This window comes from Anabrus simplex, chromosome 1, assembly GCF_040414725.1.
Source record: "Anabrus simplex isolate iqAnaSimp1 chromosome 1, ASM4041472v1, whole genome shotgun sequence".
NCBI classification, from domain to species: Eukaryota; Metazoa; Arthropoda; class Insecta; order Orthoptera; family Tettigoniidae; genus Anabrus; species Anabrus simplex.
In genome coordinates, this window is record NC_090265.1 from 1209319804 (window position 1) to 1209338489 (window position 18686).

General features: G+C 42.6%; 1 protein-coding gene across 2 annotated transcripts in view; it reads left to right on the forward strand.

The window, feature by feature from the left end:
* The window catches only part of ERR (estrogen-related receptor), a 444389-nt gene that overhangs the window by 174159 nt on the left and 251544 nt on the right, over positions 1 to 18686 (forward strand). For both annotated transcript variants that reach the window (XM_067151671.2, XM_067151681.2), the window contains one exon: positions 17006 to 17143. In XM_067151671.2, the coding sequence (XP_067007772.1) occupies positions 17006 to 17143 (138 nt within the window). The remainder of the gene's footprint in view (positions 1 to 17005; positions 17144 to 18686) is intronic.

Genomic DNA, 18686 nt, shown 5'->3' on the forward strand with positions numbered 1-18686 from the left:
GGGCATTCGACCAGGGCAGGTTATTGTAAATAAAAAATGTGTGTTAAAAAAATTAATTCCATCCCCTGGTCCATGGAGTTTGGACAGCCAAAGTAGGGGACTGCCTGTAGGGGTGAAGTACAGTGGAGACTTCGAGGGACCTGGGACCGCTACGGTAGCTGTGAAGGCCCTTCAGGAACTCTGAAAAGTGGTGGCAAAAGGGGGCTCTGGTTAAGACGCAGCAGATCGTTATGCTACTTAGGTTCCAAAATGGATAAAATAAAAAAAGTAAATAAATGCAATGTAAATTTTAATCTTATACCAGTTGCATAGTATTATTTGAAGTAATTCCACATACTGTATATGAGTTGACTATGTTTGTAAGTATAGGAGATATTATAAGTAGAATTTTGTAAACAATATAAATTTATTAAGGATGATCTGTTTGTTTAATAGAAAAAAAATGTTAGCATAAATTCTTCTCTTGTTAATTTAAAATTTAGTGCTTGACAATAATGTATTTTAGTGTACCATTTGCCACCGAGGTAGACACCTCATTTGCAAATAAAGAGATTTTGATTTGATTTGATCTGTTTTAATAAAAAGAGCACTATCATCCTGCATTACAACAGTAAATGGAGCCACCTGTTTGCTTCCAAATATCCTCTTGAATTCATCAAGGGAAGATATGAAACCTTGTTCACACCATTTGGCAAACTTTCCCTCGTTCCTTTCCAATACTTGCAACCGTTCTTCGGATTTTCCCTATCTTTTGGGAGTTTAAACGTACGTTAGGAAGGTTGATGATGTGGGAAAATGGTAGGGATTGCTTCAGTTGTTATTTTATGATTTTTTCGAGGCGCATGAGTAGTTCACCACTTTCGGTTGGAAAATAAGATTTTCCTTAGCCACAAATTTGAGGTTTCGCGGTGTATGTTCTTTATCCACTTCTCCCTTAAAATGTTATCTCCGGGGAATTTAAACATTGAAGTGTCTGCGGCTGTATTATTTGATCTACAGCCCGGTACGCAGCAGGAACGACCCATTTTGTTGAATGTTATATTATGACAATATGCACAATATATTGTACCGGGAAATTAAATGTTAGAGGGCTTGTATGTGCCAGGGCCTATGCCTTCCTGGTACATCATGTATATGTAAAATGCGAGTTTTGCCTGTACATTGCCTAGAATTAAAAAAAAAAAAGAATGGTATTACTGTATCGGTCGTGTCCAGAGTAACAAGGAAATGCACTTTTTAATTTTCCCTACATATGCAGCTATTAGGACAGAATTGGTAGAGAATCGATGTCTGTCTGTCTGTCTGTCTGTCTGTCTGTCTGTCTGTCTGTCTGTCTGTCTGTCTGTCTGTCTGTCTGTCTGTACGCGCATCAGGAGAAAATGGCTGAAGAGAATTTAATGAAAGTCAGTATGTAAAGTCGGGGAAAGAGGCACTACAATCTAGGCTATAAATAATTTTATTCTCGCTGAGTGTAATGGTAGTTTAGGGGAAGGCATAAAATTTAATTCTCAAGTATTTATATTATTAGTGGTACTTCGATAAGTACTGCGTAACTAAAGTTATATAGAATTAAATTTCCGATCATTTATGTCTTCCCCGTACCGGTTATGATAACAGAGATATTCATGAATTTGTATTTTTGTTACAAGTCCATATTAACGCTGAGCCACGAGAATATGCGTAAACAGAATTGAATGTAAATCGGTATGTAAAGTCGGGGAATAATTTACTGCAGTTTAGGGCTATAAATGATTGTATTCGCCCTGGATGAAACGGTAGTTTAGGGGAAGGTGCCTAAAATTTAATTTTTAAATTTCTATGTTATTGTTCCTATCGAAAAGTACTACATAACAAAAGTTATAGAGAATACAATTTTCGATCATTTATGTCGTATTTTTACCGTACATAACAAAAGTTATAGAGAATACAATTTTCGATCATTTATGTCGTATTTTTACCGTACCGACTATGATATGAGTGGTGGTGGCGGTGATTATTTTTTAATAGGAAGTACAACTAGGCGACCATCTTCTATATAACACTAATCAGAGAGAAAAACTGGGAGAGTCCCAACACTTCAAAGTATGAAGGTATCGGCCTAAGAAGGACAAGGTCCACGAAAGGCCTGAAAGTGAAAAATTCCCTAGGCCTCAATACGTAATACTGTCAGGGTCAGTAAAGAACAAGAGTTGACCAAGGGAAGTTGGATAGGATATATGAAAGTGAGGAGCCTGGCACAAGTAAGTGGAAGCAATTCCAGGACTCAGCTAAGGGCCCCGTAGTCGCCAACCCACTCTCCCAAGTTCAGAGCTCCTGGAGCCACTTTTTGTCGCCTCCGACGGCAGGTAGGTGATACCGTGGGTGCTATTCTCTATAAAAATGTGAAAAAACATAAAGGAACGACCGCTTGAATAATAAGAGGGTGTCGTGAAAGAAAGGACGACTCCCTTTACATCAGATGCTGTCATATCACAGATTCGGAAAAGAGCTAAACGTGAAGGCCTACAATATCGAAAGCTCATAAAATTGATCAACTACAACATTACATTGACCATTGCTTGTTGTGATGATGATCTTTAAAATTAGGAAAGATCACAATATGAAGATAAAGTTGAATTCAAGAGGACAAATTAGGGCAAATATTCGTTTAGAGAAAGGGGAGTTGGGGATTGGAATAACACTAAGGGAGATGTTAAATAAATTTCCAATGTCTTTGCAATCATTTAAGAAAAGGCTGGGAAACAACAGATAGGGAATCTGCCACCTGGGCGACTGCCCTAAATGCAAATCAGTTTTGATTGAACTTGTGTGTGTCTCTTCTGCTGCCACTCATTTCGGATAGATGGGATCACTGCTGTGTACCGAGTATAACAACCTGCCTGAATATTGGCGGGAAGTCGCCGGCGAGTTAGATAACTTTCTTCTTTAGCATGCCATTCCTCTGGTTCATAAATATTCTGATAGGCCTGCTACTGGTACGTAACTCACTGGTTCATCATAATATTCCAGCAATTCGATCCCTACTCTGAGGCGCTGATTGGAATGAACAGTGTGCATACTTAAGGGAATAATGGCAGAGGAGTGTTCACGGCTCTCTGCGGCCTGGTCATTCCAGCTCGGGAAATTTCGACTGTTCGTTAACAGTGAGAAAAAGTGCGGAACAGTGAGAAAAAGTGCGGTTTTTCATTTGATCGAGTATTTCATATGATAGCATTGCTTTCAATCACGACATTCCTACATACGTCATTGTAATGACCTATGTTGATTTCAGTAGGGAAAACTCCTAAAAGAGTCTTTCTGAGGACGTAAAGAGGCAGAAGGAGAGTGAGTGTCTGCCATTATAATGAAAACTCCCCAACTTGATTGTGACTGATAGTAGGCAAGAGGGCCTGCCATTACAATGAAAATTCGCTAATCCAGTCTTCATATAAGAAAAGACGCTTGGTGTATTCCTCGTCGCTTTTTGGGGGTAACGTTACGTGCAATGCAATTTAATACGATCTTACTCACAACGTGTACACTTACTTAACCTAGAATTCTGTATACAGTGTAGAATTCCGTTGCGAAGCACGGGTACATCAGCTAGTATTATATACACCCCTAATATTAAACAGCCTGGCTGAGTAGGTCGGACGGTAGAGCTCTGACCTTCTGAGCCCAGTTTGGCAGGTTCGATCCTGGCTCAGTTCGGTGGTATTTGAAGATGCTCATGTACATCAGCATCATGTCGGTAGATTTACTGGCACGTAAAATAATTCCAGTGGGACTACATTTCCGATGATATTGTTATTTTATCTGAGACTGCAGAAGATCTCGAGAAGCTGCTGAATGGTATGGACGCAGTCATGGGTAAGGAGTACAAGATGAAAATAAGTAAGTCCAAAACAAAAGTGCAGTCGAACGAAAACAGGTGATGCGGGAAATATTATACTAGGAAATGAAGTCTTAAAGGAAGTAGAGGAATATTGTTATTTGGGTAGTAAAATAACTAACGATGGCAGAAGTAAGGAGGACATAAAATGCAGACTAGCACAAGCAAGGAAGAGCTTTCTTAAGAAAAGAAATTTGCTCACTTCAAACATTGATATGGGAATTAGAAAGATGTTTCTGAAGACTTTCATCAGGAGCGTGGCATTGTATGGAAGTGAAACATGGACGATAACAAGCTCAGAAAGAAAGATAATAGAAGCTTTTGAAATGTGGTGTTACAGAATAATGCTGAAGTTGAGATGGATAGATCGAATCACGAATGAAGAGATACTGAATCGAATTGGTGAGAGGAAATCGATTTGGCTAAATTTGACGAGAAGAAGAGATAGAATAATAGGACACATCTTAAGTCACCCAGGACTTGTTCAGTTGGTTTTTGAGGGAAGTGTAGGCGGTAAGAACGGTAGGGGTAGACCAAGGTATGAACATGACAAGCAGATTAGAGCAGATGTAGGATGCAATAGTTACGTAGAAAAAAAGGTTAGCACAGGATAGGGTGACATGGAGATCTGCATCAAACCAGTCTATGGACTGATGACTCAAATAACAACAATGTAATTCCACACCATCTCTCCACCGACTACTCCCAGCATACTCCTTAGTCGAACAGCTCGGTACCTTACTCTCAAGTCTTTCCAGCCCAAAGTTTGCAACATATTCGTAACACTACTCTGACGGAAATGAAATGGCGTATGGCTTTTAGTGCCGAGAATATCCGAGGACATGCTCGAGGTGCATGTCATTTGATATCACTCCCATAGGCAACCTGCGCGTCGTGATGAGGATGAAATGATGATGAAGACGACATATACACCCCGCCTTCAGCGAAATTAACCAATCATGGTTAAAATTCCCTACCCTGCCGCAAATCGAACACGAGACCCCTGTGACCAATGGACAGCACGCCAGACTACTCCGTCGGAAATATATATATAAGGTATCTGTACCAAATACGGCCCGGCTCCATATAAGGCCCACCCCATCGCCGTAGCGTCCTAAATGGAACTACAACGAAATTTCACCGCGATCCCGTTAGCTCCTGACACCTTGTGAGAAGGGCAGGAACTACTTCGAAGACACCTCGTGCGTCGATCACTTCCTCGGCAGTAGGGATGGGTCCAGTTAGATAGATAGATAAGAAATGGGTGAGCCCTGTTTTCGCAGAGCTCCACACGTAGGTCTATGAAGACCCTTTGTGCCCCTTGAACGGGTTTGCCTAGTCCAGCCCTAGTGCTCCTATAAAGGATACCAGTGTCCGGATTTTGGCATTCCTGATGTCCTCCAGGCTCACAAAATGTGAGCCCAGGTATCGATGTCTAGTGCTTGCAAAAGCCTCGCACTGACATAACACATGCGCGGAGGTCTCCTCCTCCTTACCGCATCTTCTACACATCGGATCCTGGGTGATTTTTATGATGTGTAGGTGTCTCCGTAAGGTATTGTGGCCTGTTAACATTCCAACTACCATTCTCATTCTGGTCCTATTCAAATTCGTTAGGACCTTTTTATAGCTTTGACTAGGCCCTTTGATAAGTTCACGTGCCTGTCTTGCTATGGTTAACCTCTTCCAAATATCTAGGTGAGACTGGTTTATCCATTGGGATATTGCCAGTCTCACACTTCGGAGTGACACTCCCAGGAAGGGCTCTGGTCCTGTGAAGGAACCCATTGAGCCCTGTTTCGCTAGTTTGTCAGCTTCTTCATTTCCACTGATACCTGTGTGCCCAGGAACCCATAATAGGGTAACTGAGCTGAGCTCACACAGCTGATCTAACATCCTTTGGCATTCCCATACCAGTTTTGATGTTGTTTTAACTGCACATAGTGCTTTTAGCGCTGCCTGGCTATCACTACATATAGTGATGTGTCTTCTGTGTCCAGGCATATTCCATATATTTACAGCACAGGCTAGTATTGCGTATACTTCAGCCTGGAAAACAGTAGCATATTTACCCACAGGAAGGGAGAGCCTTGTCTTAGGCCCCCAAACCCCGGCGCCTGTGCCCGTCTCCGTCCGCGAGCCATCTGTGTACCATGTACAGCCCCCAGACTTAAGACGGGCCCCAGCGTCCGCGGCCCACTCCTCCCTTGTGGGTATCACCACTGTAAATTTACAATTCAAATTAAAGCTAGGCTTCATCAGATCCCCGATCATCATTGTCATAGGGCAAGTCTGGTGAAGCCTTGTAAGAATAGAGGCATGACCTCTATTCGGATTTTTGAAGGACCATCCTCCGAGTGACCAAAGGCGATAGGCACTCATTCCCGCTATTACCTTAACATATACATGTAAGGGGGGAAAACCTAGGATGGCCTCCATTGCACATAATGGTGTAGTATCCAGTGCCCCTGTTATTCCTAGACACGCAAGTCTTTGGACACTGTTTAACTTGGTGCTCACAGTTTTACTCTCTGAGCCTGGCCACCAGACTATAGATGCATAGGTGATCGTGGGCCGTACAATGGAGATATAGAGCCACTAGACCACCCTAGGTCTTAGGCCCCAAGTCTTCCCGACGGCCCTGCGACAGGCCCACATAATCTTGCGAGCCTTATCCACCTTATGATCTATATGTTTCTTCCAACTCAGTCTTGCCTCAAGGATTACCCCTAGGTACTTAACCGAGGTTGTCTTAACTATTTTTTTTCCAAATAGGAAAGGCTCTGACAGTCCGTCTAGCCTCCTCCTCCTGGTAAATACCACGAGCTCCGTCTTATCGGGATTAACCGACAAGTCTGTCTCGTGACACCATCTTTCCACCCTACGTAGAGAGCTCTGTACGAGTTCGGAAACCGTACTGGGGAAATTTCCTAACGCCATCAGGCTTATGTCGTCTGCATAGCCTTGGGCGTATATTCCTCCAACATTTAACCTGGTAAGTAGTTCGTCCACTACCAGACACCATAATGTTGGTGATAATACTCCTCCCTGTGGACACCCCTTGTGTATATTAGCTCTCAACATTACAGCGTTGAGAGTAAACAGAACTTGACGGCCCTGCAGTGAGGCCATAATCCATTTTATGAGCATACTGCTCACTCATCTTCTCTCTAGACTACGTTCTATGGAGCCCAAAGATGTATAGTTAAAGGCCCCTTCTATATCTAGGAATACAACCATAGCAAGTTGTTGCTGATCCAAGGCACTCTCCAGCCTAGAAACCAGCTGGTGTAGTGCCGTCTCAACCGACTTCCCTGGTTGATATGCATGTTGATGAGAATGCAAGGGAAAGTCTCTTAATACTTTCTCTCTGATATGTCTATCCACTAGTCTTTCCGAGGTCTTAAGTAGAAAAGACGTTAGACTAATGGGTCTGTAATCCTTAGTTCTAGTATATGAAGACCTTCCGGGTTTAGGTATATATACCACCTTCGCCTGACGCCACAAAGAGTACACGTACCCCATAGTGAGACAGGCTCTAAAGATTCTGACCAGGTATGGTATAAGGACCCCTCCCCCCCTCGCCTCCTGAAGAAGCGCCGGGAAGATCCCATCCACACCTGGGCTTTTGTAAGGGGCAAAGGATTCTAATGCCCACTTAACCCTTCTTGGGGTAACAATCTCTGCGGCTTCCCTCCAGCCACTTTTATCGGGTCTGAAGGATCCGCTCGATTCTACCTCACTATTCGTGATTACCGAACCTGGAAAGTGGGCATCAAGCAATAAGCTCAGGGTCTCCCTCTCTGTGGATGTGTATCCACCAGAAGGAGTCTCCAGTGAGCCCAGCCTTGCCCTTCTATCCAAGGTTAAAATTTTATGAAGTCTTGCCGCTTCATGTTGACTTTCAATGGAGTCACAAAATTGTCTCCAAGATTTCCTAGAAGCCTTTTTGACTTCTGACATGTACCTTCTTTGTGATTCTTTGTAAGAATCTAGGCTTTCTTGATCCTGAAGTTCCCTGTATTTATTCCAGAACCTTCGTGTATTTCTCCTCAGGTGTTCAAGATAACTATTCCACTTGAAGCTTCCTGTTACTCTTTTTGCCTTAACAATAGGGCAGTTTAATTCATAAGAGGTAACCAGTGTCCGTGTGAGAAAACTCACACTGAGCTCCAGCTCCTCTTTGTTTTTAATTATGTTTGAGGGTCCTCCCTCCAGTCCCCTCCTCACGTCCTCCCTAAAAGATATCCAATCGGTTCGTCTAGGGTTTCTGTAAGACGGGATCTCGATGGAGCCCTCTATATAAAACACAATGTGTCTATGATCTGACAAGGAAGGCTCCAAAGAGACCTTCCAGTCTTTAAATTCCTGCATGATTCCCATGGAACCCAGGGTAAGATCTATGATCCCTTCGCTCCTATTATTAATGAAGGTAGGGGTATCACCAATATTCATGATCTCAAGATCAGTTGTACATAGAAATTCTATGAGGTGCTCTCCCCTTCGGTTTGTATTTTTACTTCCCCAAATTCTATGATGAGCATTGGCATCACATCCTACTACGAGGTTTAATCTTTGTTTCCTACAGTATATCACCAGTCTCTTTAACTCCTCCGGCGGGGGTGGAGATTCAGAGTCTCCTGGGAAATATGCAGAACAGACGACCAAGTCCCTTGGCTGTCCGCCCTCTTCATATCTCATTAGGACTGCTACTAGGTCTCTAGTAATGAAACCCGGTATAGCCCAAGCGTTATGATTCTTAACTAGTATACATGCTCTAGGCTTCTCCTCTGCTATTCCACTGAATAGAGTGAAACCTGCACATTTTCGTCCCATGATATGCCCCTGTCTAAGCCAGGGTTCTTGTATCAGGGCGACCGAAAACCCGCCTTTCTGGATACTTCTATTAAGTACCCTAGAGGCCTCTATACAATGTTGTATATTTGCTTGTATGAAAGTAATCATTCTTTACTTTCATAGAATACTTCACCTTATGCGGTCTCAGGAACTTGCAGCTCCGTCTCCCGCGATGGATCCTGGGGCTTGGCTGGCCCCGGTTCTTGTCCGGGCTCCAGCTCTTCGCCCCTGCTGGTCTCGGTTTTATCTGTGGTGAGGTTGGTCCTCTGCTTGTCACGCTTGCCCTCCACCAAGGTGAAGGTAGCCACATGCACCCCGCAGAAGATCTTCTTCCCCACCACTTTCTCCACATCCCTGTAGTCCATGCTGACCACAAGGCGGACACCTCTCTTCTCCTCCTTGCGGTCGTAGACCCTCCAGCTGGCGGGATTTAAGCCATGGTTCTGGTTCTTCCCAAAAGGACATTATTGTCCTTTGGTTGTCCTGGTATCCAGACCATGACTCTCTTGTAGAAAAGGAGTTTGTCCATGCCCACAATTTTGAGCCTGGCTCCTTCCCACGGTTGTATACCTGTAACAAGACTAGAAAGCCATGCTACAGTTTCGTTGTTCTCCGCTATGATGACGGCCGCACCCCTTGACAGATAGCAGTCCAGGAACTGAGGCTTAATGGGCCCCTGCTCCGGAAGCTCGTCTATCAGATTAGTGATAGCCTCTTCCACAGCTTCCACCTGTTTCTCGGATAGCTGCTGGTCAGGATATCCCACAGGTACTATGGCCATCCTGATCCCAGCTTTAGCTATCCTGGCGTACTCCACCTTGGGTCTCTTGCGGGTCTGCCGATCTTCTTCTGGGGTTGCCCCCGACAGAAGTCGTTTCCCTGCTGGCATCTTGGTGGGTGGGGTCCTCTGTGCCCTAGAAGCAGAGCCCTTTTCAGGGTCCCGCCTCTTGTGCCCATTGGATCCCTCCACTGTTGTCGCTGTTGTGGTTGTAGAAGTCCCCTCAGCCCCAGGAGTTAGGCCCTCTTTGGCCTGCTCCCGGGCCTTTAAGGCCTTCTTGTATCTCATCTTTTCAGCGCCAGAGCGCTGTTTCTTCTTCTTCTTCTTCTTCTTCTTCTGGACCTGTAGATTGCCCACCTCTTGAGTGAGCCCTCTAACTGTCGAAGTCGAACTGTCCGAGGGTATCTCCGAAGAGTCCCCTTCGGTTGTTGTTGTGCTGGTATTTCTCTCGGAGGCCCCAGAAGAGCTCTCCGGTTTATAGGTGACTACGGAACTCGTGTAGGTCCCACGTGTAGCTAGGGAAATATATGTCCGCCCAGGCAGAGCCCCGCATACCTGGGTAAGGCTACTTACTTCGAGAGGGCGCCAAGTATCTCGAAGGCTCCGTTCAAGACACATCTCCCATGTGCCATGCACCCCATCGGCACGGGTCGCGTTACACCTTAGGGTTGGGCGGTGCTTTAGCTTCCTCCTCCTTGTATGCCGAACGGTTACCCAATAGGGCTACATTCGGCATCGCAAGAAAGGAGCTACTAGTCCCCCTCACCGCGAAGAGGATCTTCAATTGAAGAGGGTAACCAAGGTTAGACCCCTACAATTGTAGAAGCACACACGAAGGGGGTCCAGTTAGTTCATTTGCTTGAACTAGTTCGTTCGATACCGTTCGTCGCCTTGATTCGTTGAAATGAACTAGTTCAAATGAACGAGGTAGTTCATGAGGTGATGTCATAGAAATAGCTCTCGCGGCATTTCGTTCAAATGGGCGAGTTAGTTTATTATGAGCACGAGCAGAAAAACAGCTACCGAATGCCGCCGCCAGTCTAAGTGGAGAAATAGTATCTACGAAAGACGGAGAGAGATAAGCTTTCTAATTTTCTATAAATGGGAAACCACGACAGACCATCTTCAGGGCTGCCGACGGTGGGATTCAAATCTACCATTTCCGAATGCAAGGCCACAGCTACGCTACCCTAATCGCACACGGCCAACTCGCTCGGTAATCTCTTTATTTCTCCGTTGTAATATGGTGGGTCCTTACCAGTCCTTACCATCTTTAAAGGTGCACCATAGTCCTCAACATGTACTTTAAACCCATTCCATTAGCTGTTTACATTTTTATTTACCATTTTCCACTGATCGTAATTGCTTTATAAGGATTCCTCGATGCCTCTCTTATCAACCATATGGTATTGCCGAATAGTCTTTCTATTAAAACTTTCCTTTCTATATTTATTTTAAAAAACTACGACAAATCAGCTTCATGGTCACTTATACTATCTATCACTTCAGTTTCTGTATAGAGCTCATCTGGTTTTATCAGCACCACATCTAGAATATTTTCGCCTCTAGTTGGTTCCATCACTTTCTGAATCAGCTATCCTTCCCAGATTAACTGATTAACCGTTTGCTGGTCATGCTTTCTGTCATTCGCATTCCCTACCCAGTTAACATTTGGTAAATTGAGATCACCCACTGCAATAACGTTCCTTTCTGTTTCGTTCGCCACATAGCTGATTAACTTATCAAATAATTCCCCGTCAGCGCCAGCTTTGCCAGATCTGTACAGCCCAAAAACATCAAGTTGCATATTACAGTATCTTTAGATATAACTCTTACACCTAGAATTTCATGTTTCTCAACCTTAACTTTTTCGTAGATTACAAATGATTCTTTCACCAGTATGAATACTCCCCCTCCTGTCGTTCCTAACCGACCTCAACGATAAACACTCGTTCCGTGAGAAAGTTTCCGTTTCCTTAATATCACTTCATAGCTATGATTCGACTTTCATTCCAATATCTGGTATATAGGCTTATACAATCTATTTATTAAATTCCTTAATTCTATTCCTTTCTTTACAGTTCTTTGCACTAACAATTTTATGTCGCCCTTACTTGACTTTCTGCTTCCTATAAGGTCACCACTGCTCCGTAGTCCACCCCGTTTCCCTGAATGTATCTCTCTATAACTCTTCTAAACAAACCCCCTGCCGTCGGTTTTTCGTGATTGTAAGATGTGGGCGTTCATTCTTTAACCCTTTGTTGATACGTAAATGTAGTGTGATCTCGAAATGCAATATGAATTACTCTATAGCAGTGGTACGCCTGGTACTTTTAGTGAGGTACGCGAGCAGCCTTAAGGGAAACATGAAGAAAAATTGAAATATGGAAATAAATAAGAATAAAATTAAACATGTATATATGGAGCCACGCTTCGCTTGAAAGTTTCACATGGACTACGACACATCAGAAAACGGTGTCACACCATGCATGCGCACCCATTCCATTGAAATGTTGATGGTTTGCAATCTCTGAATTCCATAATTAAGACGAAAAATTTTCCATCCTTGTTTATTAATTTGTTATTTAGGTTAAAATCTAGGATTTTGTGAAACTTTCGTAGCCTACAAACAGGTTATTCTGTGTTACTTTATTATCATTGTATTATACTTGATAGAGACACATACTCTTACATTTCTTGTGATGTGTTATACAAATGTATTTAATTTCACGATCTTATTTACGATTTATATTTAAACGAATGGTTTATAATCAATTCAAAGTGCCTTAATAATTAGCCAGGTACTCATGTTTTTAAAACCTATCATTTAGCGATATTTTTTGTAGGGCTACATTCAACTTTTAGTCATGAGTGAGGGGTACAATCTCATAATCGGTTGAGAACCTCTGCTCTATAGAAAACCTCTCTCTGTGACTATTGACCGCAATTCTTCTTAGCCCGTAGAGCAGGATGGTATGTCATGATAGCACGCTTGTCAGCGCAATTCACTGGGAAGGGAGAGATTCCTGGTTCATTCCGAGCTCTGGCAGTACCATTTTAGCTCTGCACTAAACACATGTATGGCATATTCATACTGTAGACTACACGAAATAGGTGAAAACATATGGAGTTAAGTTGGGCGTAGAAATACTGTTGTCATGGATACATTTTCTTTGACTGTACCGCTATCGTGCGAGAATGCGCTCTATTTGGGTTATTCCGCTTGCTCCAGTCTTGTAGTTTTTACCTGGCACTCAGTATATTCGTACTGGGTCGATTTGATCTTTAATATTTGTACAATACAGGATTTCAAGTTCTGAAATGTTAGAGTAGGCCTATAACTTTTCGACTGATCTGTCAATACCTTCATATCACCAGGATAAATTAAATTGCTTACATGATTTCCTCACCCTTCCAATTTATGCCATTCAGTAAATGTTTCAGCATACAATGAAAGACTGAGTGGAAAATAGTAGTCTTGACGACTACTTTCGTTGATGAAATAAAACAGCAATTCTGATCCACTGACGCAGGGATCATTAGAACCTGTGTGTGATGGCAGGAAGGGCATCCGGTCGCAAACCTCCGGCCAAGTCCCAAATTGAACATAGGTACTGTCCCAACCCTATATAATTATGGGGAGTTGAAAAAGAAAAATCACAATTTGTGTACTGAACTACAGAGTAGTGACTACAAAAGATAATGAAACGTGTCATTACCAGCTTATAATCCTTTTGAAGTTACATAGCCTACGAATCTGATACCTGTAACGTGCAAGTACAAGACTGGATGCAGAACAAACTTTAACATCTTATCCTATGAAAATAGCTTAACCCTTAGCGGACGATTTTTTTTCTTGTGTAGTCCTGCACTAGTCGTATTTTTTTCTTAAGAAAAGCTGCATATTTACAATGAAGGTATAATGAAGATACAAAGTCTGACTCACAACTTTATGAATTAATTTATCACTCTAGATACACACTATAAGCTTCTTTTTTTTTACGTCGCACCGACACAGATATGTATTACGGCGACGATGGGATAGGAAAGGCCTAGGAATTGGATGGAAGCGGCCGTGGCTTTAATTAAGGTACAGCCCCGGCACACACTATAAGCAATAAACATGTACTTGAAAGACAGTTTTCCTCCTTCGTACGTATATTTCTTCTCCATGTGGTACTTCTCGAAGCATTCATTTGTATTTTTTCTCTTGCATAGCGGTTAATCTCATCAACAATTTGTTGTACCAATTCTTCCGTAACAAATAGTGTAAACAATTCAACGTGAGTAAATGGTTTCTTACCTGCAGGAGTTGAGAAACCACTAATTAAAATGTGTGGTTTCTTTACAAAGTTCGGATCAGCTAGGCGAAACTACTTCCATTTCTCTAGAATTGTCATCATCGCTCTCAGAAACATCGAGCTCACTGTCCATAACTGATAATTCGTCATCGCTGCTGTCAATTTCACGTAAGAAACGAACTATATCAGACGAAGTAGCACTCCCCTTACCCTGTCTGCTCGCCGCCATTTTCACATCTGACTAATGTAAACAATAGTTCGTTCTTTATTCATCTGTAAAACTAGTAAAACAAAGTTTTTACGCATTTAGAAGGCTGTGACTTTCCTAAAGTTTTTATAAAATAACTATAGATAGCAGCAGCACGCATAATTGCTTCACACGCGTATATATTTACCGCGGAAACAGCCGGCGGGTATATCCCGACATACGTCCAGAACAGGAAAGTGGGATGTCGGGAAATGCCCGACAGTCGTCTGCTAAGGGTTAATATAAAGCTATTTATCCTATACTAGAAGATAAATCAAATAAACATTCCTATTCGTCTCAGCTACTATAGCTAATCTGAATCCGAAAAAAACATTTGAACGTGTTCCAAGCAACTTAAAAAAAATTAAAAGCATTATGTTGTGTTATATATGAGAAATATAAAATAATCATCGTATGGTCTCAGATGTCTGGTTGAAGATCTACCGAAGGAGTGCCATTTTGGCGTTCTACGCACCTATACCGACGTTCTGATTGAATCACTATCAAGCTGCGAAGCGAACTTCTACTGAATAAGGCTGAGTTAATTTTGTCGGGTGAATACAGCGTGAACTACCAGAGGACTTCAATGTGCTGACAATTATGACTTGAAGAGTCAAGAGTTTGCCTACCCTTGAAAAATACAGTACATTCCCTGGACGGGATCACGAGTCGGACATGTTATATATCTCATCCACTCCAGCAACTGCATATTCTGCATCTCTGCAGGCCTATGTAATAATAAAATGACGTCTGTCTGTCTGCCTTTCGAAACGACATCGCGTCTAAATGTTTCACGTATCTAATGAAGTCAGAGCGGAAAATAGCAGTCTTACCGATTGCTTTTTGCCGATGAAATAAAACAGTAATTCTAATCCACTGACACAGTGATCTTGTTTCAGTAGTACCTGTGTGTGATAGCAGGAAGAGCATCCGGGACCAATTGAACTGAAATTTGGTATAGATATATCTCAGATATTGAATTCAAACATAGGCCTATTCTGATTGTTCAATAATTAATCGTTTGAGAATGGTGGCCATTACTATGCACTGAAGTCCCACATGTGTCATCCGCTAAAAACGAAAATAACGTGCAAATGGGTTGTCTCATCACAAAATAAAGCACTGCATGGAATTTCGTGAAACTGCACCGAGCGGGGTAGGCTTCGGCTTAACAGCGGCTAGTTTTGCCAGCCTTGCACCTTGTATTTGGGAGGCGGAGGGGCTGTTCCCCACCATCGACTCTTCTGAGAATGGTTTTCCGTGGTTTTTCAGTCCCCTGCAATAAGGCGAATGCTGGGACAGATGTTTTTAAAAGCCAAGGCTGCCACCCCGTCACCTTCTCCGTACCCCAAATGACCGCTTCAAACCTCTTAGGCCTGAGAAAGAGTGTAACCGTGTAGGAGGCCCGCCATACCCCTTCAGAGTACGGAAGGAAAATGTTTAGTACTAGTAGGCATGAAGCTTTGCACGAACATTCTCACAGGGAACTGCCATTTGACTATGTTTTATTTCAAAATATTTGCATGGAAATGTGAAAATATATTATTTGCGAAAAATCACGTTACACCTTAAAACGAGATGGCATCTGTTTCTTTCTCGCTCAGTCATGCCAAACTATAGGCCCAATTGACCTGAAATTTAGTATAGATATATCTCAGATATTCGATTCAAATACTGGCCTATTCTGGTTATTCAGTAATTAATCGTTTGAGAATGGTGGCCATTAATATGTACTGAAGTTCCACATGTATCATCCTCTAAAACCAAAAGAACGTCCAAATGGATTGTTTTATCAGAAAATAAAGCCCCGTATGCGTACTTAAAATGCAGTTTTCTAAAACTAAAGGTCATGTTCGTTTTCGTTTAAACTCTGATGGTTCTCCAGGAAGTTACTCTCTAGGAAGAGCAAAAAGACAAGTATTCCGTCGACAGGCGAGGGAAATAGTATTTAAAGTGTATTTTGCATTTTGTAAGCATGCAGCAGCAGGCGTTCATAGGCGGAGAAGGTGAGGAACGCCATGTTGCCACGCTTCAAAAGAAGACAGCACTCGCGTGTGGTATCGGCCTGCGAACAGTACAGAAGATAAAACAAGCTTCGGAAATAAAAATAATGCGGTGTTCAGGTCGCCAGAGAAGAACCCTTAGAGGAAGAAGCCAGTGACGGTCCTCGATGATTTCAATAAAAATGTTCGTCGTACAACAATATTTGATATGTATAAAAACGGCTAATATCCTACGGCATTGAAACTGGACCGTCCAGTTACCTTCCTTAATATCTCGAAAATTTTCCTCAACACCTTCGCGGGGTTTGATGTTAAAAATTAATTTGTACTTTCACGAAACTTATAAACCCACAAAAAATATAGGTCATCACTTTGGAATTCAAGATATAACTGGATGAACAAATGTTTACACATTCATGCTGTTATGCTCTCTGCACTTCGCCTTCATTTCTCTCAACTTCCGTTTAACTTCTTTAATATCTCGAAAATTTCCCTCAACACTTTCTCGGGGTTTGGTGTTAAAAATTAATTTGGACTTTCAGGAAACTTTTAAGCCCTCAAAAAATATAGGTCATCACTTTGGAATTAAAGATATAACTGGATGAAAAATGTTTACACATACATGCTGCTATGAGTAGCCAAATTGGCATCACCGCACCTCATACTTCTGTCTCTCTCTGCGCAACGAAACCGCCTTCCGGGCTGCGTTCTACTCTAGTGCTATATACTGTACAGTACATAATGCTGTTAAAAGCACACGCCCACTTTGCCACTTCCAGAACTTCACACAGTAGGCCTGAAGTATGCTTGTTGGCGATATTTAATGTACTAATATCTAAAGTTTAAAATCTTACAGCTATTATATAACGTTTCATAATTGGTGGTGTTCAAGTGTACTTACATAATCGGCAACACTTCATTCATTGACTTCATTCCATCTGATTGTAGGTGTCGATGATGTCGACCGATGGCTCCGCCATGCCTTCTCAGCACATCAAGAAGGAGGTGGAGGGGTCCAACTTCCAGGCTTGCTCGCCGTCCAATAGTAACATGTACTCGCCAAGTACCACCGTTAAACACAACGATGTAAGTACTCATTTAGGTTACATTTGACATTTTCATGTTTGGTAGTGTTCTGTACGGGAAATACGCGGAGTTGCCCTTTATGTATTCAATGTAATGTGTAATATAAAATACGAGTAGTTCTTCAGGTAGGTCTTTTTTTTCTGAAAAGTGAATAATCAGCATCTGCTTCATATTAGTTCATCCCATGGTGCATACAGCTCATGGAGACCATGGGTCCGCCAAAACGACTGCCCAGCCTGTTGGTCTGCAGGTCCTGGAGCATCCCGTGATCGGCTTTTCATGTGATATTGCAAGGCTGAATGGGCCCCTTCTAACCCTCAGATCAAGATTGAAATCTTTGGACGACTCTGGCATAGAACCATCAGCCTCTTGAATAAGAGGCAGAAATGCTATTCCTACATTCTAATATTTGACCTGTAACAGTGTAATGATTCGATTACAGTGTGATGCTTAACTTTTCCAAGAGAAAGAGAGAAAATGGCTGTATAAATTTGAGAGGAACTAAATGAATTGCGTAGCTAGAGGAATATTTATAGGTATTCGATAAATGAAGCAAATACTTTGTTAATGACAAATAGCCTCGAAGGAACCAACAAAAATGAATGAAGAAACAATATTGAATACGTTGAGAATACGTCTGTTTAGGACAGACGGTGTCGTTTAGAGAACGCTGGATAATGAGATCAGAAGAAGAACCGCGATTGCCTGAAAGAAATACTCTGAGCTTCATTTTGAATTATGATTATCCACGTTGTCCGCCTCTGTGGTGTAGTGGTTAGCGTGACTAGCTGCCACCCCCAGAGGGTTCGATTCCCGGCTCTGCCACGAAATTTGAAAAGTGGTACCAGGGCCGGAACGGGGTCCACTCAACCTCGGGAGGTCAGCTGAGTAGAGGTGGGTTCGATTTCCACCTCAGCCGTCCTCGAAGTGGTTTTCCGTGGTTTTCCACTTCTCCCCCAGGTAAATGCCGGGATGGTACCTAACTTAAGGTCATGGTCGCTTCCTTCCCTCTTCCTTTTCTGTCCCTTCTAATCTTCCCATCACTGTACAAGGCCCCTGTTCAGCATAGCAGGTGAGGCCGCCTGGGCGAGGTACTGGTCATCCTTCCCAGTTGTATCCCCCGACCCAAAGTCTCACGCTCCAGGACACTACCCTTGAGGCGGTAGAGGTGAGATCCCTCGCTGAGTCCGAGGGAAAAACCAACCCTGTAGGATAAACAGATTAAGAAAGAAAGAAAGAAAGAAAGAAAGAAAGAAAGAAAGAAAGAAAGAAAGAAAGAAAGAAAGAAAGATGATCCACGTTACATTAAGAGGGAAATAATGAACCCTTGTGTTCTGCCTATTTATACGCTGGCGAGACATGACCCGCAACTAGAACAGTTCAATCAGCGAAGGTTGGAAAGAAGCTTACCGCATGTTTCTTTGTCTCGTAACGTTGTTATAGAGGCATAAAATTGGACCATACGATGAACAAAAGGAGGTATAGTACAAGAAGTGGAATTAGGCTGGACGTATATCAAGATCTGATATCTAATCCTCAGAAA